At 47.8% G+C, this 24494-nt stretch overlaps 2 protein-coding genes across 3 annotated transcripts in view; one reads left to right on the forward strand and one right to left on the reverse strand.

The window, feature by feature from the left end:
* The first annotated feature begins 477 nt into the window (after positions 1–477).
* LOC137545154 (stefin-C-like) lies at positions 478–8849 on the forward strand. Its single transcript, XM_068266267.1, has 3 exons — positions 478–594; positions 5043–5141; positions 8461–8849. Exons 1-3 carry the CDS (start codon positions 499–501, stop codon positions 8665–8667), a joined length of 402 nt encoding a protein of 133 aa, XP_068122368.1. The 5' UTR covers positions 478–498; the 3' UTR covers positions 8668–8849.
* A 12266-nt stretch (positions 8850–21115) lies between these two features.
* Positions 21116–24494, reverse strand: part of LOC137545155 (cystatin-B-like) — a 34082-nt gene continuing 30703 nt past the window's right edge. For both annotated transcript variants that reach the window (XM_068266269.1, XM_068266268.1), the window contains one exon: positions 21116–21406. In XM_068266269.1, the coding sequence (XP_068122370.1) occupies positions 21251–21406 (156 nt within the window). In that variant the 3' untranslated portion in view covers positions 21116–21250. The remainder of the gene's footprint in view (positions 21407–24494) is intronic.

Raw genomic sequence — 24494 nt, forward strand, 5'->3', positions numbered from 1 at the left:
AAAACCCCAAATTAAGCCAAAATGGAATTCAATTGGTCCATTTTCAAACTTCATAAATTTGCATAAGGCCTCCTTTTTAGGGACTGTTGAGCTGTGTGCTCAGCAAGCAGTTGCCAGGCTGCAGTGAGCAGTTATCATGCAGCAACAAGCAGTTACCAGGCTGCAGTGAGCAGTTATCATGCAGCAACAAGCAGTTGCCAGGCTGCAGTCAGCAGTTACCATGCAGCAACAAGCAGTTACCAGGCAGCAATGAGCAGTTACCAGGCAGCAGTGAGCAGTTGAGAGAGTTTGAGAGGCATTTCACTGCCTATCAAAAGTCAGTGGAAAAGAGGCCTAAAAATATCTGTATCAATTTGGATTTATTTGCATCTTATTGACCTTCCTAATCTCTAGTTGTTGGTCCCCCACCCCTCCTTCCAGCTGGTAATGGTACAGCCCACACATATATAAGCACTTGCTCTGGTTACCTGCAGTCAGTCAGTTGCTGCACAATAGAAGATGTGTGATCAGGAGCCCCAAGTTCAGCAGCCTTTGGATGGAGGATTTGGGGAAGTGCAGCAGGCAGATGAGGAGATCCAGGCTCTCTGTGATGCAGTAAGTGGCAGTGATGTTCTTATAGGGAGATTGGAAAGCTCATATATCAGTTAGAGGAGCCACCTGTGGAGGATGGGATACATAAGCAAAGTTTTATTTATGCTGATAGGTCAGCTTTAATATAACTTAAGATTCAAATTGGGCTCTATTCACAATAAGCAGTGTGGTTTAAAAAAAAAATTGGAGGTAAAATGCCTCATGTGGTATATTACACTCCCTCCCCCACCTCAAATTCACAAAACTTTTCCCTCATGAGGCAGAAGTTTGGTAATTTACCGAACAAGCATGCCTCAATTCACTAAGCCCTTCTCGGTAAGTGTCACTTACCAGCAGTGGCGTAGCTAAGGAGCTGTGGGCCCCGATGCAAGTTTTACATTGGGGCCCCACCAAGCACTCTATACATTTGATACAGGGCACCAAAACCTGCCAATGGCAACTACAGTGTCAGAGGTGCAAGAGGGGGATGGGAAACAGTTTGGTAATTACCACTATTCAAAGTATCTACAGAAGTGATTATGGGCACAGGACCAATAGAGAGCAAATACTGCAGTTGAGGGAGGGCCTCTCTGGCTCAAGGGCCCTGCTGTGGTTGCAACCTCTGTACCTGCTATTGCTATGCCCCTGCTTAACAGCCTTGCAGCAGGTGGGGGTGTGTGTATGTCTTCCCTTTAGATGTGCTGCACCCACCAGGGGGAGCTCTTCTGCTGCACAGAAACAGCATGGGGTAGAGCAGGTTATCGGCTGTTGAGGGCTGGAGAAAATTACCAACACTTTTGGCCGGTAACTGAAGTGCGAGAATCTCTGTGAATTGACATTTCCTGAGGTGATTAGCACAGAAGTTGGTAATTTACCTCACTAGTCGGGAACTGTGATTTTTGTGTGCGGTAGCAGCCAGGTTTAGTGAATTGTAACTTGGGAAGGTGATGGTAGAATCAGCTGTTTTGAGCATTACCGACTGTGGTAATGCTTTGTGAATAGAGCCCATAGTGGGAAACTGTCTATGGATACAGAATGGGCTCTATTCTCAATGAGTTAAAATAGGTAGTGATAAACACTGACCAAAATATCTCCATTTTCAAATTCACAATTTTTTTTTCTTCCTAAATTACCTCATGAGGTAAGTGTGGTAATTACCTCAAAATGTATCTCTAATTTGAGATTCTCAATTGAAAAGTTGGGGTTAATGATTTTTTTAATCACCTATGAATGTCAGGTGATTATCACTTCTCTGCTTTTGGCCTTCATGGTGGAGCCCTTTGAGCTTTGTTTGCTGGAGTTCATGTCAATTGTACATAGAAGGCAGAAAAGACGAGTGTGTCTAATCTCAAGGCGCACTTTCACACCTCGTACAGTCTCTTTTAGATGATTTAATAGATGCCGAGTAGGAAATTCATCTCTGCTCTAAAAAATAAGCAACATCATAATTACCTTTAAAGAAACATTTCTTTGTTACAGCTTATACAAATCTAGCAAAAAATCTCCAGTGTATGTACTTCCTGCTTTCATGGAAGCAGACATAGGGTTAACATCCTGTGTTTACACATTAGCTGCTCTGCTGAGGCAGCCAGCTGGCACAGCTGAGAGCTCAAATTACAGTTGTGATTATTCACAGATGAGAGGGAATTAGACAGGCTAAATTATATACATACAGGGTGCATTTCTCTGCTTTCCATCTGTCCTGTGCAAGAGTTGAGGTCCCACTATAAATGTGACAGGCTTTCCTGGGTGGTCTCTGTGTAATGGGCGGCAAGTATATGGGCTGCCCTACAGTGGTCAAAAAAGCTTTATTTCCGTACATATTACTGACAGTTTTATCACTTGTTTTACCGCACTTTTATCAAACATTTATCACACTTGGTACATTTTTAGTGAATACTCACTATTTTCACTATTTTTAGTGAATTATCACTGGAGGTAATTTTTTCACCCAAAAAGTTACTGCACATGGCTTTGTGAATAGAGCCCATTGTGGTAAAAATATGTTGGAGGGTAAATACTGCATCGGTATATTAGACTTGTGTGCTCTAATTCATAAAGTTTACAGTTATGATAAAAGATCATTATTTTCCTGAACTAGGCTGGTGTAACATCACATGAGAAGCTTTCACATGTAGATACAGCGTTTGGAGTGGCACTCCCTATCATACAGTCTGCAGGTGCAAGTGGAAAATTGACAGGCAAATGTTTCTCTCACCCTTCCTCCGATATCCCTTGATGTAGTATGCTTAGACGTGTGCACATCAGATCACCAACATGAAGAAAAAACTGCTATTGTGACCAGGAAGAAAAGAGAAAACATCCGGGCACCTTCCGTCTTCAATTTTATTGCAAAGTGATCTCATCAATTCGGGTTACATACCACTGGTGCGTACAACTGGTGGTCAGTTTGGTGGTGAGGTGGGGGTGCCGGGCATCAGTTGGCGCACAGCGTGACCAAGCGTCTAGTAAGACGCGAAACGGCCATCGCAAGCCCAACTGATGCCCGGCACCCCCACCTCCAACACGCCACCACCAAACTGACCACCAGTTGTACGCACCAGCGGTATGTAACCCGAATTGATGAGATCACTTTGCAATAAAATTGAAGACGGAAGGTGCCTGGATGTTTTTTTTTTTTTTTTTTTTTTTTTTTTTTTCCCTGGCAACATGAGAAGCTGCCTGAGTTGATTGTGCTTTTTAACTGCCTCTGTTTACCCTGAATCTTTTAGTCTTTCTAAACAATCTAATTGCCAAAGCTTATGGTGGCCATTCATGGTACAATAAAAACGTTCGATTATCCCATTTATTTGATCTAAATAATCAAACGAAAGTTGAAATATTTTTTTTTTAAAAAAAATCAAGAAATTCGAACGATTATCCAGTGTTTTTTTGTTTTTTCGCAAGAAAAATCAGATCGGACATGCTGGAAAAATCTGTATATTCGATGTAACGGCATAATCGAACTAAATTATGTAATCAGAAAAATAATTTGATTGTACCATGTATGGCCACCCTTAGAAGAACTTCAAGAAATGTTACACGTGCAGGCTTTCTGATGTGGAATGTATCTGAAAACAGGCACCCGAGAGGTTAAACACAGCCTGGGTATTCTGGGATGCCTATTTTGTTCTGCTCTCACTGCTGCGGCCTGGGAGGTCTGTCTCTATTAGCTTTCCTGTTATCGCTGGCTTATCTCCTTTTCTAAACAGATGGTATTCTCTGTCCCAATACCACCTGCTCTAATCTTTATGAATTGACATTTAGTGATGTGTTGAGATAATCACCGCACAAGGCGGTAATTTCCTGTACTGCTCAGGAATTGTAGCTTTTCATGCGGAAACAGCTTTTATGAATTGATACTTTGCTAAATGGTCGGTGACGTCGGCTGTTTTGAGCATTACCACATGCGGGAATGCTTTATGAATGGAGGCCAATGTGTTTTTGTCCCAGAGTAAAAAAATGTTTTCTCTATGGTGTGCTCACCACACAATCTTGGTTGTGCAATCTTGCCTCTTTCGTGTATTACAAAAGCTTATCAAAGTAATCCTTTCCAAGTATTTTCAATCTGTTGGGCCTTATACTACATAGATTTGATAAATCTGTATAGCCAAGATATAGGGTTTCCTTACATTGGGTAGTATGGATCTGACAGGTCTGGTTTTGGATTATTTTAGGGTGGGTTAGTGTTAAGTGCAATACAATAAAGGTTTCATAATTGTCTAAATCCTGAGCGGCAGCTATTTTGATAGCAATTCTTGGAATTTTTTATGCAGTTGCTCCTGTTTGTGTAAACAGTTAAGGTTGACGTATATTGGTGAGTGAGAGACAGGTTTTGCGGTATTTCACTGGTTTTGGATTATTGCCTTTCTATACCACTCTGACACAGTCCAACTCAGTGGTGTAGCAATGGGGGTTGCAGAGGGACCCTCCCTCACCTGCAGTATTAGTGTGTTCTTGCTTCCCAAGCTCTGCAGGAAAGGGGGTGGTGGCTGTACCTGGCTCACCTATAATGGGGACACTTCTGCCTGGCTACCTATACCTGGGTGGAGGGGTAAAATACTGCATCACAAATGTTCCTGAGCCTATGGGGTAAGGGGGTGCAATTTCTACACCCTTGTCCTGGGAGCAATTTGGCCTAGAAACTGCCCTGCCTGTCAGTGGGCTGCACCACAGATCAGAAACTGATAGCATGCCAAGACCCTCACCCCAGTGCCTCTTGGTTGGCACTGCTGATAGTATTATAGCTCTGTTTTGCATTGCTGCAAGTGTGACATAATGGTGAGCAACACAATTGGTTAATGGTAAGACCTATAAACGGCCAAGATGATGTAAGAACTGTATGCTGCAGTGTCTGGCTTTGACTGTCACTCCTGACTGCTGCCAGTGTCTGCATTATTTTTTTTTTTTTTTTTTTTTGTTCCTTCTAAACTACAGCTGCTACATGCTGTGTAATCTTATATCTCCCTCAGGTGAAGCCACAGTTCTTGAAGTCTGGAGTGAACACCACCATGTTTGTGGCCAAATCATACAGGCAACAGGTTGTGGCCGGCATGAACTACCTCATCAAGGTAACTTGTGCACATATGGATGGTGGGGATCTTGGCACAAGAAGTTATTAGTATTATTAGTAATCTAATCTTGCTGATATTATACTATAATGTTGTCCTTCCTGCTCCTGCATTCTTGGTCACCTAGAAGTTGTCGTCTTGCTGATTTTTGGCGCTCCCGGGTCCCTAATTGTAATCTAAGCATCCCAGTGTGCCATAGCAACAGTTAACTTGCAGGCTATGGTTCTACCAAAAATGCCATCTGCACCCAAAGTAGGGTGGCCACTTGCAGAACCCCAAAAAAGAGGACATCACACCATAAAAAGGACATCTTACTGAGGACAGTGGCGCACAATAGTCCACATGGTGGAGGGCCGGCCGACCACCAAATGCAATCTCATTGGCAGAATTCTCCACCACATGCATTCTCGTTGGCAGAAGATGTCCCCACAAAATGCATTGTTGGCAGACGAGTGGACTGACCTGAAGTGACTACGGCAGGCTCTCACTCGCTGCTGCTGGCTTAGCACTAGCGGGCCTAGTAGTCTGGCGGAGCGACTGGAAGTGGCTAGTGGCTACATGGCTATGTATGCGGCTGCCTCTGGGTCATGCGTGGCGGGGTCGGCTCCTTCCCCCGCCAAGCATGATGGGACGGGCTGCCTCTGTTCCCGCTGCGCTGACGTCTACGTGTCACATGTAACGTGACATCACTGCCGCTGCATTACAGGCAGCGCCAGCGTTAGGGAGATTCGAACTTAAGGTAGATGGGAGGAGATCGGGCCGAAAAGGACATATGGCTGTCCTCCCTTGCCTTCCGCCGGACGGAGGACCACAGGTCCAAAAACCAGACTGTCCGGCGGAAGTCCGGACGGATGGCCACCCTAACCCAAAGTGAGAACTTCATGGTAGGGAAGGGGGGCTGGAGAGACAGTAGCTTGTTTGGTTGAGTTGTGCAAGTCCATAGGGTACAGTTCTCCATTCAAAGCAACAGCTACTACTTGAAGGTTCTGGCTGAATAGTGTGGGCATATTACTACAACCTATCTGAACTCTAGCAGGTCAAGAGCGTGCTGGACCAAACCATTTTTATTATCTCTTGGACTCAAAGCCACAACCATACTAGGGCCTGGGGATCATGGTGGCTGTATCGGCTAACTTTTTTTTCTCCTACCCCTCCATTGTTTCCACCTTCTGATTCTCTCTGGGCCCATGGACTATATGCAGCATAGATTGCATGAGAACATAAATTGCCCAGTATACTCATACCTGTTAAGGACAGGTGGTATAGCTCAAGCATGCCTACAGCTAATAATCCCATTAAATTCTTTCATTATCCTACTAGTCGCTTCCCTTGGCACAAATAACCTCGGCACCCCCTCTTACAATGTATGCCTTAGGTGAGAACATACACAATGCTGTCCTCATTCCAAGTAGAGGCTCTGGATCACATAGAGCTTTCAGTACCAGTGTATAATTTGCCACCTCTGAGAGCCTTCAAAAGCACTTTTGCTTCCACACAGGTGGCTCTGTACTGTGCCTATCGTTAGGAGCTGCCTGTATTTGGAACAGGGGGCAGATCTGGGTAATATTGCCCCTAGAGCAAACATTGAAATTGTGCCCCACCCAAAGTCAGACCACACTGCCCCATATTAACTGCTTTGATTGCAATGATACAAGTCTCCCCAGTATAAGTAGCCCCCAATCTAGGTTGCTAGTTATCTCCCAAGTGTAACTAAACAGAGGTAGCACCCTAGCAGTGTTGCGAAAATTTCTTTGGTGAAAAATCGCAAGCATCGAAAATCCCATTTTCGATTTCACCGAATGTTCACGAAAATAAGTACTAGTTTCATTTCAAAAGGTGAAATTTTGCATTAATTTCGCCTAAAGTCCGTTTTTCGCGTTTACTATCTAAGCCCCCTTATAAGCTAAAATCACCAATTTGCAGGGTATATTTTTGAGAAAATCCATTTTAAAGTTTAAGGAGAAAAGTATACATTTAAATGAGTTACTATAGCAAACCTAGCGGTAGTGTAAATTTACTAATGTCTAAAGAGTGCAAAGTGCCAAATTCAAAATGCCAAGGGCCCTTGGCACTTGGCCATGGCACTGGCACTTGGCCCTTTCAATATTAGTAAATTTACACTACCGCTAGGTTTGCTACAGTAACTGTCATTTACTTCATTTAAATGTATACTTTTTTTTCCTTAAACTTTAAAATCGATTTTCTCAAACTATAATATACCCTGCAAATTTGGTGATTCTAGCTTGTAAGGGGGTTTAGATATTAAACGCAAAAAAACAGACTTAAGGCGAAAATTAATGCGAAAATATTAATTTTCTACTTTCACAAAAATTCAGCGAAAAGAATATTTGCATTTTCGCTCATCACTGCCCTAGCATAGGTAGCCCCCACTTTAGGTTAACCTAACAGTATATGTAGTTAGAGGGGTCTCCCCAGTATAGGTAGTTGTCCTCCAGTATAAGAGCAGGTACAAACACTTGAGAGGCATCCCTCAGTATGAAGGTGGGGCAGCCATGGTACTGTGGCACCCATGGCAGGACCCATGCCTGCACCCCTCTAGATGTGCCTCTGATTTGGAAGCTCTTGGGGACACAAGTGGGGCCAGACAGAGGTGAGAGTACTACCTCTAACCCAAGTTGGGTTGGAGAGTTCAGAGAAGCTCTTTTGCATAGATAACTGAAGTTTCTTAACCCTTCCTGTACTGGAAACAATGAGACTTAACTATTTGCTACGAATGTTCTATTTCTTACTACACCTACAGTACAAGCCAGTTGCCTGGTTCTGTTCTCTGAGGGCCCGTTTCCACTATAGCATTGCGTAATCGCCGGCAAATCACCGCAGGTGAAATCGCATGCGGGTGCGATTCCGCATGCATTTTTTTGCCGCGAATTCACATAGGTTAGGGTAATGCGATTTTAACCATGTCACTGCCTGTGTGAATTAACATGGGTACCTATGCGAATTCACGGCAAAAAACGCATGGGGAAAACTCATGCGATTTCCCTATTAAATACATTGCGTGCGATTCGCCTGCATTCCACATGCAAGCGAATTCTGAGGGCTCTGCCGTGCAGAAAAATCCTGCACAGCAAAACTGACAAGTGGAAACAGGCCCATCCACTTGTATTGGCTGTGCGAATCTGCATGCAGGAAACACATGCGGATTCGCGATAGTGGAAACAGGCCCTAATACTAGAAGTTGCTGGCCCAGAATGAGCTAAGAACTCCTTTATATTCATATTGGGCCTGGGAGGACTACATTGGTATTTTCTGCAGACTGGGAGTCACTTTTCTAAAGACTTTATATTTGTGTTTACAGGTGCAGTATACGGATGACAATTACGCTCACATCCTGGTGTTTCAGCCACTGCCGGGAGAAAATAAGCCGCCGTCTCTCACCTCCTACCAGCTGGACAAGACTGAAGGGGAGGAGCTTCTGCCTTTTAAGAGGGAGGCTGGGCCTCCTGAGGGGGAGGAAATTGTGCCTCCTGAGGGGCAAGAAGCTGGGCCTCCTGAGGGAGAATAGCTTGTGACTTCCTGGAGTTGCATCAGTCCTTTCCTGAGTTGCTGAATGTTCATCCAGATTCACTTATCAAACTCCACCCCTTGCTGCCCTGTGCTGGAATTCCAAATTCCCCACCCCTTGCTGCACTGTGCTGGGGGTGCTGTAATCACTGAAAGCAAGTTGAGTCTTGGAAACTTTCATATTGTCTGTATAAAGCAACTGAAATAAAATACTTTTCTGTTAAGCTTTTTGACTTTCTAGTTATTTGTCCTAACCAACTATAAATTGCATTTTGTGTGTATGTCTTTACATGGTAAAGTTTCGCTAGGTTTGACTTTTCTCGCAGCTCCATATAGGAATATTATTGCAAAAACTTCTCTAGTCACTTGCTTCAGAGCATCACAGGTGGGACTGCAGTATGGGGCCCAGTGAACTAGTACACTATTAGGGACCGTGGCTATGTTCAGCTTGGCCAGCCAATTTGCATTGCAAGTTTTTTTTTTTTTTTTTTTTATGGCATTCTAATTTCAGTGAATCAAAAATGGCACTCACTGCAGTGAGTAATGCTGGTCGCTGGCAACCACATAACGACCGCCTTACGCCGATAGGTGGCAGGTCGTATGTGGTTTCCCATGGAAACGGCCTTTCCATGTCAGTTCATGGAGGGTGCCAGTGAGGGGCCCAGACATTTCTGATGGCAGTGCTGACATGCACACAGTGTTCTCTTGTGCTGTCACTCACAGTAAACATGTGGCAGGCAGTGATGCTCATCTGAGCTAGGATATCCGAGGTACTCGGGATATCCTAGCTCTTTATTTCACTATTCGAGCTCGAATAGTATTAGCTATCCGGGCTGTGCTATCTGAGCGCACTCGGATAGCAAGCAGATATCCGGAGATATCCTAGCTATCCGCGCTCTGATGGCGTCACCAGCTCGGATAGTGCATGTCTGACGTCACCTCGAGTCCTCACAAGTGAATCAGAGGGCTCCCAGCCCTCTGACTGCAGCCAATCAGAGGGGGAGCCTGGCCAAGCCCCATCTATAAATGGCAGACGCCATCTTGCCTCACTTGTCCTGCTTGTGACTTACTGACAAACTGTGCTGCTGAGACTGCTCCAGTGCATTTTCTCTGTGCAAGTGCATTTATATTCTAAACCAAGCGTTTTTACACTCCAACAGTTGATATTCAACTGTACTGCTTTGTATTGTAGAGTGACCATATTTTTGTGGGTCCAACCTGGGAGGGGTGCAGGGGGGGGGCAGCGCACCGCAGCAAAAAGTGGGGAGGACGGAGCGTGCAGCGACGAAGACTGGGGGAGGGGGCTGCAGCGCGCCACGGTGAAAAATGGGCATGGCCATGACATTGTATGGGTGGAGCTAACATAATGATGCAACAGCGAGGCATAAAGCAGTGTTTACGCCATGATGTGGACAAACAAGACTTTGCATCATGGGTGTGCAGAAACTGTGTGATGCTAATAGTATACCGTAACCACAAAGCACCAAACCATCTATGACCATTAAATAATAAATGCAGTAAGTTACCCCGGACACCAGAAAACAAACGCAATAGGCAACATGTCAGCACAAAATAACCAATGCGGGCAACATGTCAGTATAAAATAAATGCAATGCGGGCAAACATTTCAGTATAAAATAAATGCAATGCGGGCAAATGTCACCAGAAAAACGCAATGCGGGCAAAATTCACCTGGAAAAGAAAAGCATTTACTCACCTGGCAGAACTCTCCGGCCTCTGGCGCACTGCTCCTGGGACCACATTCCTCCTGCTCGTCTCCCGCGCTGACAGGCAGGGCTACAGCAAGATGGCGCCCGAAGCCCTGTACTGGAGACACAAATAGTCTCCAGTACAGGACTCCGGCAGCCATCTTGCCATATACCCTGCTCGCCTGCCAGTGTTGGAACAGACACCGGAAGGAGGCTGGAGCGGGGCTGCGGGCAATGAAATGGCACGGCGTCTATAGACACCACTGCCAGTTCAGGAGAGAGTGGCCAGAGTCCCGAGGCCGGGACGTTCCGGTGCTGAAAGCGGGACGGTTCCTGGGACCTCATGCTGCCTGGGACAGCGGACCCCGAATCCGGGACGTCTGGTCACTCTAATTGTAGGTAGGTTGTATTTTAGGCAGTTTCGTTTGTGTGATTAGGGACTAGGGAGGGAGACTGTCACTGGTGCTGCAGTAGCTAGGCCCTGTGCCTAGGCAAGGCAGCCTGCCCTGCTCTGTGCTCTAGTCTCTAGTTACCTGTGCTCTCACCTGTCCTACTCTACTGTACTACTGTGTTAGATTTGTACTATTTTGTAGTTAGCAAGGCCCAGCTTTACTGCTATACCTGTCCTGTATCTGCTCTCTGTAATCTAGTCACACCTGTTCTATTATTTAGCTAGATTCTTCTGTTTAGTTAGTAGTACTGTACTCGTCTGTGTATAGGTACCATCCGTCACCACGTCAGCTAGGGTCTTTGTGTGCGCAGTGAACGTCTGCGCTGTCCACACCCTCTCGTTAGTGCTACACCCATCCTATTGTTTCTATTACTTCTATTGTGTATTTGCTGACTTGTACTGTAGTCTGTGTATAGGGACACCGTCAGTCAGTGTCAGCTAGGGTCTGTGTGCGCACTCTCATTAGCGCTACACCAATCTCTGCTGTAGAGTACACCTGTCCATCAGCTCACACACCCACCAGTCCCACCCCATTAAAGTACCCCACTTGTCCCACCCGCCTTTACATACATAAAGTTTTTCTTTTTTCATTTGTATAATAAAAATATACAATGTCTGGCACTGGCAGCTGCAGTTTGGGCAGGGGCAGCAAGGGCATCGCCAAGAGAGGTTGTGGCAGCCACACACCATGCGCAGTTCTGCATCTGCACCAGTGGCTATTCTGGCCTTGGCCGCCCAACAGCTGGGAGTCACACTGCAGAGACACAGCAGCAGCGTGTGGCGCAGATGTTACTCCCACCGCCAGGTCGTAGCCGTCCTATTGAGGAGAAGGACGCAGACTCTGTGGTGGAACTGATGGTGGATGAGCAGGCCACCATTAGCTCTGGAACAGAGTCCTCCACCCCCGCCACCACTCCTGTTCGCAAGAGCAGCAGCAGCCGCCCAGCACTGCCTGGGAAGAGGAAGAGGAGTGCAGTTCTCCAGCCCAGCGGGCAATACCAGCACCCTGTCACTCAGCAGCGCCTTCATGTTATCCCCAAGCACAGCGGGGCTATGGAATGCTGTTGCGGCAGAATTGGCGGAGGAAGGAATGCTCATGGGCACTTTGGGGGATGATGCTTTGGACAGTCACAGCGGTGACTGTCCATCCGCCCATGCATGCAGAAGGGGAGTTTGTGGGATCCCAGCAGGACATGTTTGTGGAGGGGGAGGATGATGACAGGGTGAAGGACAGAGACTGGGTGCTAGGTCCTGGGGGTGGGGATGTCGTCAGCTACGAGGAGGAGGATGCGTCTGTGGGCCTTGCTAGAAGGATCAGCATTGCAGGCATGGGAAGGATTACAAGTGGGCGTGGTATGCAGGCCACACAGCGTGCTGATCCGGAGACGAGTTCTGCCAGTGCCACCACAAGCCGCACCAAGAACCACCCTCCCAACCACCACATAGAGACCACAAATTCACCTCCCCAATATGGAATTTTTCACCCTGCCATATGTGGAGTGCAAGTATGCCACCTGCAACCAGTGCCGCAAGCAGCTCAGCAGAGGGAAGGAGCCCTCTGCGTTTGGCACCACCTCTCTGGCCAACCATCTTGCAGGGAAACCCTTTCATGAGCATGAGTTCATGAAGCTGGCAGTGGCAGACCCGCCACCACTGCGAAGCCGTCGGCAGCAGCCACCTGCCCTCCTCCACCTCCTCCAGCAGCACCAGCAGGAGTGCGTCAGCAACGCACTGCTCCTCCTGCCGCCAACACTAAGGCCTGTTCTGGCAGCCAGTCCTCAGTGGCCTCCTCTGCTCCCTCCACTGATTCCCGTGCCAGCAAAAGGCGTCGTCAGACCCTGCTCAGCGACACCTTCAAGGGGGTGGTCAGGGTTTTGCCTCCCAGCAGCCGTCGCGTGCGGCAGCTGAACAGCTTGCTGGCACGGGCGATGTGCTCCCAACTCCTGCCTTATTACCTTGTGCAGGAGGGAAGCGACATGCGTGCGCTCCTGATGTGTGCAGCCCCCGATTGGCCAATCCCCAGACGACATTTTTTCGCGCGCACGGCCATCCCTGCACTTCACCGCTCTGTGATGGCCAATGTCGGGAGAGGGCTGGAGCACGCGGTGGGTCAACGGGTCCACGTCACCATGGACTCGTGGAGCAGCCGGTTTGGGGCAGGCCGCTATCTGTCCTTCACCGCGCATTGGGTCAGCTTGGTGGAAGGGGGTGAGGAGGGGGGAGCAGCATCGGGCACTGTCAGAGCAGCAGCAACAATGCAGTGGGTGGTGCCACCATGCAGGGTCAGCGAAATTGCAGCAGGTTCCTCTGATCCGCTTCCATCCTCCGGCACACCAGCCCAAACCCCCCGCCTCAGCAGCAGCGTGAAGCCCCGCCACTGCCAAGCGCTGCTGGAATTGGTCAGCCTGGGGAAGACCAAACTGACGGCGAACCATGTCCTGGCCAAACTCCGAGAGCAGGAGAGGAATTGGCTGACCCCCAGAGGCCTCAGAGTCGGTGAGGTGGTGTCCGACAATGGGGTAAAACTGGTTGCTGCCATCAACAAGGGAGACCTGACCCACATCCCCTGCCTGGTGCACGTCCTGAACCTGGTAATCCAAAAGTTCCTGCGGACCTACCAGGGGATGGACCGACTCCTTGAGGCGGCAAGGAAGGTTGTGCGTCATTTCCGGCACTCGCCTGCAGCCGTAGCGAGCCTGGAATAGGTGCAGAAGGAGCTGCACCTGCCACAGCACCGGCTCATGATCAATGTTCCAACTCGCTGGAACTCCACCCTGGTGATGTTGGAGCGTCTGGTTGAACAGAGGCAGGCTGTCAGTCAGTACGTTGCTCAAGCAACAGTTGCCTCCATCACTGCAACTGGGCGTGCCGCCACCAACCTCCCATCCACCATCTCCACGGAGGACTGGGGACACATGCAGCAAGTGTGCTCAGTCCTGGCACCCTTCCTGCAGGCCACCAACATGGTAAGCAGGGACCATGCAATGGTGTGCGAGTGGGTCCCCTTGGTGTGTGCTGGACAGGGCCCTGTATGCACTGCTGGAAGAGGGAGCAGCAGCCTTGGACCAGCAGGAGCTGCAGGAAGCTTCACAGGCCACCTCTGAGGAGGAGGGCTTGGATTTGGTGGAGGTCCCTGACCTTGCTGCTGATGAGGGGGAGCAGCAGAGTGCAGCTGGAGTGGTGCAGGGGTGTAGAGAGGATGAGGTGGAGGTGGCAGAGGAAGAGGACAGCACTGTCGGCTCTGGGGCTGCCGATGATGTGCCAACAGACGTGGCCAGACTCTTCCCAATGGCAGCTCACATGCTGAGGTGCCTGCGCAAGGACCCAAGGGTGATCCAGATGAAGCATAGGGAGGACATCTGGATCTGCATGATGCTGGACCCACGTCTGAAGGGGAAGCTCAGCCAGTTCCTGCCTGCAGGAGGAGACTGTGCGCAACAAATGAGGGATTTGTAGCTGTCCCTTGTTGAGCGCTTGGAGGAAGCCTTCCCTCAGACATCCACTCCCACTGTCCAGCCAGCACAGAGGCAGCAGCAGGTGCCTGCATCCACCAGCAGCAAGCGCACGCGCACCACAGACCTGCTGTCTCTGACCCAAGAGCTCTACATGAGTGTAGAGCTGACAAGGACTAGAGAGGAGGTGCCTGCAGCAGCATCCTTCTCCAGTCACAGGCAGCGCTTGACCCGCATGGTGGCTGACTACATGGGGTCCTTCAGCGGGCTTGACAACATGGCCCCTGTTGATCCCATGGAGTATTGGGTCAAGCACCTACCGATCTGGAGCGAGCTTGCGTAGTACGCCCTGGAAGTGCTCTCCTGCCCCCCTTCCAGCATACTGTCAGAGCGTTGCTTCAGTGCAGCCGGTGAAGTCGTCACTGAGAAGCGATTTTGTCTGTCTCACAAGTCTGTGGACAGACTGACGTTTCTCAAAATGAACCAGGCTTGGGTGGAAGGCGAATTACTGTCGGCAAGAGGAAGACATGAAGTGCGCACACACATTACACCTGCTGCTGCTGTATTTCTTCCTGCTGTCTGTGTCTCCACTGCCAGGGAACACATTACAAGGTGCTGCTGCCCATGCGCCACCAGCTATTACGCTCAAAAATAGCTGCCTGCCCTGCATTATTTATTTTGGGGGGAAAAAAAATTATTTTAGGTGTCCGGGTTGAAAACTGTGCTGTCCCAATTGTGTATTGGACACAATGTGGGCTTCACGACCGCTGTCTGGAACCTCATGCTGTGTATTTACGGCCCTGGAACCACCGCTAGGAACCAGGGCCTATTATGTCTCGCTGCCTGCCCTCCTGCCTGCTGCCAGTCTGCCACACACTCAACCTCCTCACGCTGCCTGCTGCTGTATTTCCTCCTGCTGTCTGTGTCTCCACTGCCAGGGAACACATTACAAGGTGCTGCTGCCCATGCGCCACCAGCTATTACGCTCAAAAATAGCTGCATCCATTTGAAAAAAAAAAAATTGTAATTAATTTAGAGGTGTCCGGGTTGAAAACTGTGCTGTCCCAATTGTGTATTGGACACAATGTGGGCTTCACAAACGCTGTCTGGAACCTCATGCTGTTTATTTACGGCCCTGGAACCACCGCTAGGAACCAGGGCCTATTATGTCAGTCACATCACAGATCACACTGCCTGACACACACTACTCCTCCTCCTGTAGCTGCATTGAGCTTCTGCTGTCTGTGTGCTGCTACCACTGCCAGGGAAAACAGAAAAAAAACTATTTTCTGCTGCCACCTGCCCACCCACTCTCCTACCGGCAGCTATTACCACACTACAATAGCTGCAAGCCTGCAACTACTTCCTCCTCCTGCTGATGTCTGTGTTTTACCACCGCCAGGGTACACAGAAAAAGGAGCTGTGGCTTGCAATGTGCCACTACCTATTATGCCATCAACACAAATATAACTATGGTGTTATTACAATAACATATTTCCACAAATGAAGTAAAAAAAAATATAGAAGAAGAAGATATAGTGACGTCAGATATCCGAGGTCGAATCGGATATTCGATTAACTCGAATATTGAACTTCGAGTGAATTCGGATAGTTTACTATCCGAATTCGACCAAACTCGAATAGGATAATGAGGTATCCGAGCAACACTGGTGGCAGGTTTTGGACTAATCTCTTCATGGGGATTCTCAGTAATTAATTCTGGGGAAAGTATCTATACAAAGATGCCAGCATGCACAGTATTTTGGTAGCTGGGCAGTGCCCAGGAAGTGCTTTTTAAAATTTAAAGAAAAAAATGTGCCCCCCCCCCCCTCCCCTACACTTTAACGACCCTACACTTTCCACAAAATCTTTCTAATGGCCCATACTCAGGGGCTACAATTGTCGCCCGTGAGTATGGGCCGTCGCACGAGCGCGCACCCTGAACTGTCGCCCGCCGCTGATGTCGCCAGGCGATTGAAAGTTTCAATCGCCTGGCGACAGTCGCCGCCGCACTTTCGCCGCAACTGTCACTTGTCCGCGTGAGTACGTGGACTAGCGACAGCAACCTCCATTCACAATGCAGAGTTTCCGGCGGGGGGAGGAGGAACGTCGGCGACAGCTTCTGTCGCGCCGCTGGTCCCTCTTCCGCGTGTGTACGCGGAGGGACCTGGCGAGGAGCTGTCGCCGGCCTGTCGCCCACACGCTCACGTGTGCTGGCGACAGGCAACTTTTGCTGCCCGTGAGTATGGGCCATAAGGGCTCAAACCCACTAAGCGGCCTTTTCTAAGCACTGGTGACTTGAAAAAAGCTCTTGCTAATGCAATGCTATGGGGGATGTTTATAAAATCACATCGCTCCAGTGGGATCACACCTATAGTATTACATTAGCAAGAGCTTTTCACATCACAAAGCGCTAGTGGGCTCCAAGCCTCAGACTGTTAGAAAATGGTCCAGGCTTTGGAGTACCTTTTGAAATTAATTTCAACCTGCAGATCATCACACAACTGATAGGATCTCCCATCAGATAACCAGATGTCACCTTACAAGGTGACCCCATTTATGAAGTGGTCAGTAGCATCAGATCAGAATAAAGGCACATGACGCCGCATTGAAAACATACACTTAACGCTATTTAACAATAGTACTTCATAATGGCGCACAGAGAAATGAAAAGGCACATAGTGCCATTTATCAATAGCGCCATACAGATGTTGTGCACAGTGATGTTGTTAACCAGTTCCAGATTTCTGCTGTGTATATATACGCCCGTTTACCACTAGCAGATCAGGGACGTATATATACGCACTGTATACTTATAGCTGCCAATCGCAATTCCAGTGCAGTTTCTGCAGTTTTCCCATTTGCCTGTGATCAGGCCATGAGAATCAACTCATTCTCGGCCCCAATCACTGTGCCGTTAGGAATGGGAGAAAGAATCTATCATTCATAACCCTAAGGAAACGGTTACAGTTTTGTTCGTATCTGCCATAAACAGCAGACAATGAACTAAATGTAGTGCCATCTTGTGGCCAAAAAGTAAAATACAACCAAATACACCCCAGTGTAACAGAAGACGCTCTTACATTTAAGCATGTATTAAATATTTACTATTTAACCCCCTTCCACCCCTAACCCATAGTTGGCAAAATAAAACTTGTAAAAAAAAATCCTTCATAGTTACCTTAGGGACTTTTTAAATATGTATGTTATGTAGGTATATATGTTTTTGTAAATAAAAGCTTATAATTTTTATAGTATAAAAAAAAACTAAACTGAAAATATAGAAATGACTGGGCTCCATAGCAACCCCCCCCCACCCCCCCTCCAACGACCTTCCAACGCACCTCTCGGACCTCCCACCCAAACATCCCTCCAGAACCCTACACCCCAACATTCCCACACCCCTCCAAGTTGCCAGAAAAGAATCATTATGTGAGCAGCATTTACCAGAAAATAAACCTGTAAAAAAATAAAATAAATAAAAAATAAATAAAATAATTCACTCACCTGGCCAGCCTCTGACGCGCAGCTCCCCGATGATCCTCCTGCAGCCAGTGTAAACCTCACTGACAGGCCCCCATTTCTCTTCCCCCCCCCTCCCCCCCCAACAGCAGCCAGCACCTCTCCCCATTCACACACACACACACACACACACACACACACACACACACACACACACACACACACACACACACACACACACACACACACACACACACACACACACACACACACACACACACACACACACACACACACACACACACACACACACACACACACACACGCCTTCCATTTGCAGCAACATATGACGAGAGCTGCTGTACATGGATATTAAAGGATAACCGAAGTGACATGTGGCATGATGAGATAGACGTGTATGTACAGTGCCAAGCACACTAATAACTATGCTGTGTTCCTTTTTTCTTTTTCTGCCTGAGAGTTAAATATCAGGTATGTTACGTGGCTGACTCAATCCTGACTCAGTGTGACCCTCACTGATGAATTCCCCTTTTATCTCTTTCTTGCCCTCAGAAGCCATTTTCTGCTTGGAAAGTGTTTTATAGTTGAAATTATCAGTGAGGGTCACACTGTAGTCACTTCCTCTCAGGACTGAGTCAGCCACTTGCATACCTGATATTTAACTCTTTCAGGCAGAGAGAAAAAAAGGAACACAGCATAGTTATTTGTGTACTAGGCACTGTACATACCCATGTCACTTCGGGTATCCTTTAAGCCAGTCAAGAAGCGTCAGCACCCACACTAAAGTAATTTAGCTCTCAGGGCCGGGATCCACTAGAAGCAGTTTAGCAGCACTTGCCGATCATCAAAGCGCTACACCAGTGGATCCCTAGGGGTTGGTGCCACTAGCAAAGTTGTGATTGCAGAACACCTGAGCAATCCGAGAGTGATCGCATAGTTTTTTTTTTTTGGGGGGGGGGGGATCATAGTGTTTTGTACCCAGTATAACAAGTTTACTCTTTACTGAAGAAACCGTGCAGATATATCATAAACAACCATCAGGTAATGCAGCTTACTTACAACAGAGGAACGCAGAATGAATACAGGAAATAACAATGCCATTCAGATCACTATTGCATTTTACACACAGGGACATCTTGTGGTTGTTTTACTATACTGCAGTTTAAGGTAATTATGTTGTTCAATCTCTAACATTTGTGAACTCAGTTTAGTGCAGGAAACCGATCCTAATATTAAAAATAAGATCTGCTTCAACTTGTTAAAAAAAATGGATATGTTTGCCACGCTGCGGTAAACAGAGCGCAGAGTACGAACTCGATGCATTTTTCCAGAACGGCCGGGATGATGTAAAGCCTATGAGAATGGACAGTGTCTATTCTCACTAGCCTGGCTGCCACGCCCGCTTCACCCACCGCCGTGACATTAATACTCATATTTTTCCCCGGGTTCTGATGCTGCCGACTCCTCCGCACAGACCTGATACACAGATTGGGGCCAGGCAGAAGCATGGGGATTCCCATAGGGTTGCAAAAGAAAAGACCAATTGGAATCCTCAGCAACAGGATTCTCATTGGTTCATTGTGGACCAATGAAAACTCTCCCTGTTGCTAGGGATAATTGTCTCCCATCCCTATAGAGAACCCCATGCCCCTACTGGCCTCCAGGCCGAACACTGCTATTCCAGCGCAGGAGATTTGGGTGCAGCCAGCGCCACCATAGCCCGTATTAGGAATTACGGTTATAGCAGCGCCAAGTGAGTAACTTCGGCGCAGTCAGAAGACGGAGCTGAAGTTACATTTTAAACACTGTAATACGGCCTTTAGCAATAGCTGGAAGCCGAATTATTTCATTCCCCCACTATCCACGTGGACCTGGAGGGGGAATAGCATTTAACGCCGGGAACTTGTGCAGAAGCAGGATAAGCCATATACCGGCTGTATCCTGCGCCCAAGTCTCCTGGCAGAGATTTCTCTTGTATGCCTCCAGGCTGTATACCGAGGGACAGAGTGGTGGCAGGACATGTGAGTGGCGATCCTTATCAAAGCGGATGGGCGTATGGATGGACAGATGCAGAGTGGACAGAGTAGATTGCTGCGATCGGATGCAAAAATGGATGGAACACATGCACACTAGCCCATCTGGCATCTGCTTTAGGCCTTTTTTCCATTGGCAGTTGAACTGTGTGCTCAGCAAGCAGTTACCAGGCAGCAATGAGCAGTTACCAGGCAGCAGTGTGCAGTTACCAGGCAGCAGTGTGCAGTTACCAGACAGCAGCAAGCAGTTGTGAGAGTTTGAGAGGCATTTCACTGCCTATCAACTGCCCGTGGAAAAGAGGCCTAAAGGGATCTTAGCAGCCCCTGATTTCAAATAGCTGAAAGGAGTGTGGCAGAGGTGTCTAGGCAGTGGGCACCTTGTAGGAAAAAGGCACAGGAGACAAAAACGGGAGCCCAATAGTGTAATATGTCAAAAGTAGGTGAAATAAGAAAAATACTACTCGCAAAGGAGGGTTGCAAGGGGCAACCGACCACAGGAAGCAGGTGGAGACAACTAACCAGACTCCACTCGGGGTGGTCCTAACCAGGACCTGGATGCGGTCGCTCTCTTGGAGAAAAGGGCAAAAGACGGTCACCGTGGTGAGACCACGAATGGTCTGTCGCCACCTCTCAAACAAAATGTGTATGGGGGTAAACTAAGCACAGTAGGTTAAGAGGTGCCCTGGTAGAACAAAAGCATCTAAAAACAGCTTAAAATCGGGAAGAAAACGAGGTGTCTTACCTCAATGACGAAATCTTTGTAATTTTACAAAATATTTTTATTTAGCACAGGCAACATGTTTTGCGGGTCCATGCCCGCTTCCTCAGGCCAATAACAGTGCCAAATGAATAAATCTATTCAGCATAGGGAGGCTCCCTATGGTGAATAGATTTATTCATTTGTAAAATTACAAAGATTTCGTCATTGAGGTAAGACACCTCATTTTCTTCCTGATTTTAAGGCTGTTTTAGATGCTTTTATTCTACCAGGGCGCCTCTTAACCTACTGTAAATAGCTGAAAGGGCTGCCATGTTTGAGACCTAACCCCCCCTTGCTTCCTTCTCACTGCCATTATCTAGGGTTGGAGAAAAGTTCATCAAGTGTGACTTATCTGTTTGAAGCACAGTGCAAGCCCTCTTCCCCCTCCTTAATGCTGAATGGGTTTGTTTGAACTTAGCTTCTGGACAATTAAGCCTAATTAGAAGAGTCCTTATCTGCCTTTCATTTTCTGCTGCTTTTGGATGGACAGAGGAAGAAGAAGAAAACTGTCTGTAATTAATCCTGTGATGTAAAAAGATGAGGTAAAATGAAAGGGGTTTTTTTTAATTATTATTAATGAGCCATATTTTAGCATGCATTTTTAATGTGCTATTGAGATGCCATGGGAGTTAAAAATGATGCTCGGGTTCCCTTTAAGCGTGAACCGGCCTAAGGCAGCAATAAAGATGGATTTGATCAGTTGTCATCATCATCATATTTGGGCTCAAAGTGAACAATCTCCTCGTGTTCCGTCTTCCCCACCTGGAATGCCGTCAGGCTCATTTCCTCGTTGTAGCACGGGAGGTTGTCGTAGATCCGCAGATGCAGGTACTGGTCGCCTCCTACATGGACCTGAGGGGAGGAGCATCAGAAGATCTGTCATCAGCCATTGTAGAAATTGTATATTGTATAGAAATTGTATATTGTATACTTAAACCACTTCACCCCCAAAGCGTTTTTTACCCTAACGGACAAGAGAGATTTTCACCTTTCAGTGCTTATCCCTTTCATTTGGCAATGGCTTAAGCCAGGGGTGACCATTGATTATTATTTCTCTAATTTCATCCCCTATAGTTTTAATATAAACACTGCTACTGTAGATAAAACCCACACATTTTATCTGCCTATTTGTTCTGGTTATCACAAGATATTAATTATGTCCCTAGTACAAAGTATGGTGACAATATATTATTTGGAAAAAAAGGTGTATTTTTTCTATGGTGTTTTTTCCCCCCACTAAGCTCATGTGCATGCGTGCGGAAACGCACATGCACACACGGGAGCGCGCACACGCACGCGCACAGCGGCAGCAGCACTGTCTGACTTATAAAAACGTCCTGGAGCCGTTAAGAAGCTCTAGCAGGACGTTTTTATAAGTATGCTTGTCATTAAGTGATTAAATGACCACATTTTTTACACTATCACACTCACATGCCAATCTGAGGGGCAGTCTTTCAGCCTGTGTCTCACAACTGTTGTGTGCGATGCTGTCTGCACATCACATCACACTGCAGAAAGGAGGCTTCAAATGACGCAGTGCAGTGACAGGGTCATATGCATAGGCCCGCCCTCCGCTAGTGACGTAATCCCTGCATCGTGCACACCGTCCGCGTCACCCATTGAATTACATAGGCATGGGTCATGCGCTAACGCGCTTCTGAACTTTGAAATGGGATTGTGGTGATTTTGATACTCCCGCCGTTTGATACTTCCAACTCCATAGACTTGCATGTCCCTTGCGGTGGGGAAGAGTACCGCGGGGAGACGCACTTCGGCCAGTGTGCAAGGGGCCCTCAAACAATCAAATATTGCAGTTGCATTTGGTTCCATCTATAAACTCCATAAATTTACACCAAATTAACATATAATTAGCATCAACTTGGAATTTTTGACCATTCCAACCAATAATTCTGATCAGATCATTCTTGGATCAGGAGCAAGTATAGGCTTGTGTTTTCCCTTTTTCAACCCATCTACATCCAACTTATACCAGGCTACCTATACTGGGGGTACCTATACCTGGCTACCAATACTGAGGGCACCTATACCAGGCTACCTATACTGGGGGTACCTATACCAGGCTACCTATACTGGGGGCACCTATACCAAGCTACCTATACTGGGGGTACCTATACCTGGCTACCAATACTGAGGGCACCTATACCAGGCTACCTATACTGGGGGTACCTATACCAGGCTACCTATACTGGGGGCACCTATACCAAGCTACCTATACTGAGGGTACCTATACCTGGCTACCAATACTGGGGGCACCTATACCAAGCTAACTATACTGAGGGCACCTATACCAGGCTACCTATACTGGGGGCACCTATACCTGGCTACCTATACTGGGGGTACCTATACGTGGCTACCAATACTGGGGGCACCTATACCAAGCTAACTAAACTGAGGGCACCTATACCAGGCTACCTATACTGGGGGCACCTATACCAGGCTACATATACTGGGGGCACCTATACCAAGCTAACTATACTGAGGGCACCTATACCAGGCTACCTATACTGGGGGCACCTATACCAAGCTAACTAAACTGAGGGCACCTATACCAGGCTACCTATACTGGGGACACCTATACCAGGCTACCTATACTGAGGGCACCTATACCAGGCTACCTATACTGAGGGCACCTATACCAGGCTACCGATACTGGGGGCACCTATACCAAGCTAACTATACTGAGGGCACCTATACCAGGCTACCTATACTGGGGGCACCTATACCAAGCTAACTAAACTGAGGGCACCTATACCAGTCTACCTATACTAGGGGCACCTATACCAGGCTACCTATACTGAGGGCACCTATACCAGGCTACCTATACCTGGGGCACCTATACCTGGCTACCTATACTGGGGGCACCTATACCTGGCTACCTATACTGGGGGTACCTATACCTGGCTACCAATACTGGGGGCCCTTATACCAAGCTAACTAAACCGAGGGCACCTATACCAGGCTACCTATACTGGGGGCACCTATACCAGGCTACCTATACTGGGGGCACCTATACCAAGCTAACTAAACTGAGGGCACCTATACCAGGCTACCTATACTGGGGGTACCTATACCTGGCTACCAATACTGGGGGCACCTATACCAAGCTAACTATACTGAGGGCACCTATACCAGGCTACCTATACTGGGGGCACCTATACCTGGCTACCTATACTGGGGGTACCTATACCTGGCTACCAATACTGGGGGCACCTATACCAAGCTAACTAAACTGAGGGCACCTATACCAGGCTACCTATACTGGGGGCACCTATACCAGGCTACCTATACTGGGGGCACCTATACCAAGCTAACTATACTGAGGGCACCTATACCAGGCTACCTATACTGGGGGCACCTATACCAAGCTAACTAAACTGAGGGCACCTATACCAGGCTACCTATACTGGGGGCACCTATACCAGGCTACCTATACTGAGGGCACCTATACCAGTCTACCTATACTGAGGGCACCTATAACAGGCTACCTATACCTGGGGCACCTATACCTGGCTACCTATACTGGGGGCACCTATACCTGGCTACCTATACTGGGGGTACCTATACCTGGCTACCAATACTGGGGGCCCTTATACCAAGCTAACTAAACCGAGGGCACCTATACCAGGCTACCTATACTGGGGGCACCTATACCAGGCTACCTATACTGGGGGCACCTATACCAAGCTAACTAAACTGAGGGCACCTATACCAGGCTACCTATACTGGGGGTACCTATACCTGGCTACCAATACTGGGGGCACCTATACCAAGCTAACTATACTGAGGGCACCTATACCAGGCTACCTATACTGGGGGCACCTATACCTGGCTACCTATACTGGGGGTACCTATACCTGGCTACCAATACTGGGGGCACCTATACCAAGCTAACTAAACTGAGGGCACCTATACCAGGCTA

This window comes from Hyperolius riggenbachi, chromosome 2, assembly GCF_040937935.1.
Source record: "Hyperolius riggenbachi isolate aHypRig1 chromosome 2, aHypRig1.pri, whole genome shotgun sequence".
In the NCBI taxonomy this organism is placed as follows: Eukaryota; Metazoa; Chordata; class Amphibia; order Anura; family Hyperoliidae; genus Hyperolius; species Hyperolius riggenbachi.

Bases quoted from the DNA above. Each gene is read 5' to 3' on its own strand.
- LOC137545154 (XM_068266267.1), top strand. From the start codon at position 499: ATGTGTGATCAGGAGCCCCAAGTTCAGCAGCCTTTGGATGGAGGATTT. The intron at 595-5,042 runs GTAAGTGGCAGT...TATCTCCCTCAG, and splicing joins TCCAGGCTCTCTGTGATGCA to GTGAAGCCACAGTTCTTGAA. The intron at 5,142-8,460 runs GTAACTTGTGCA...TTGTGTTTACAG, and splicing joins GCATGAACTACCTCATCAAG to GTGCAGTATACGGATGACAA.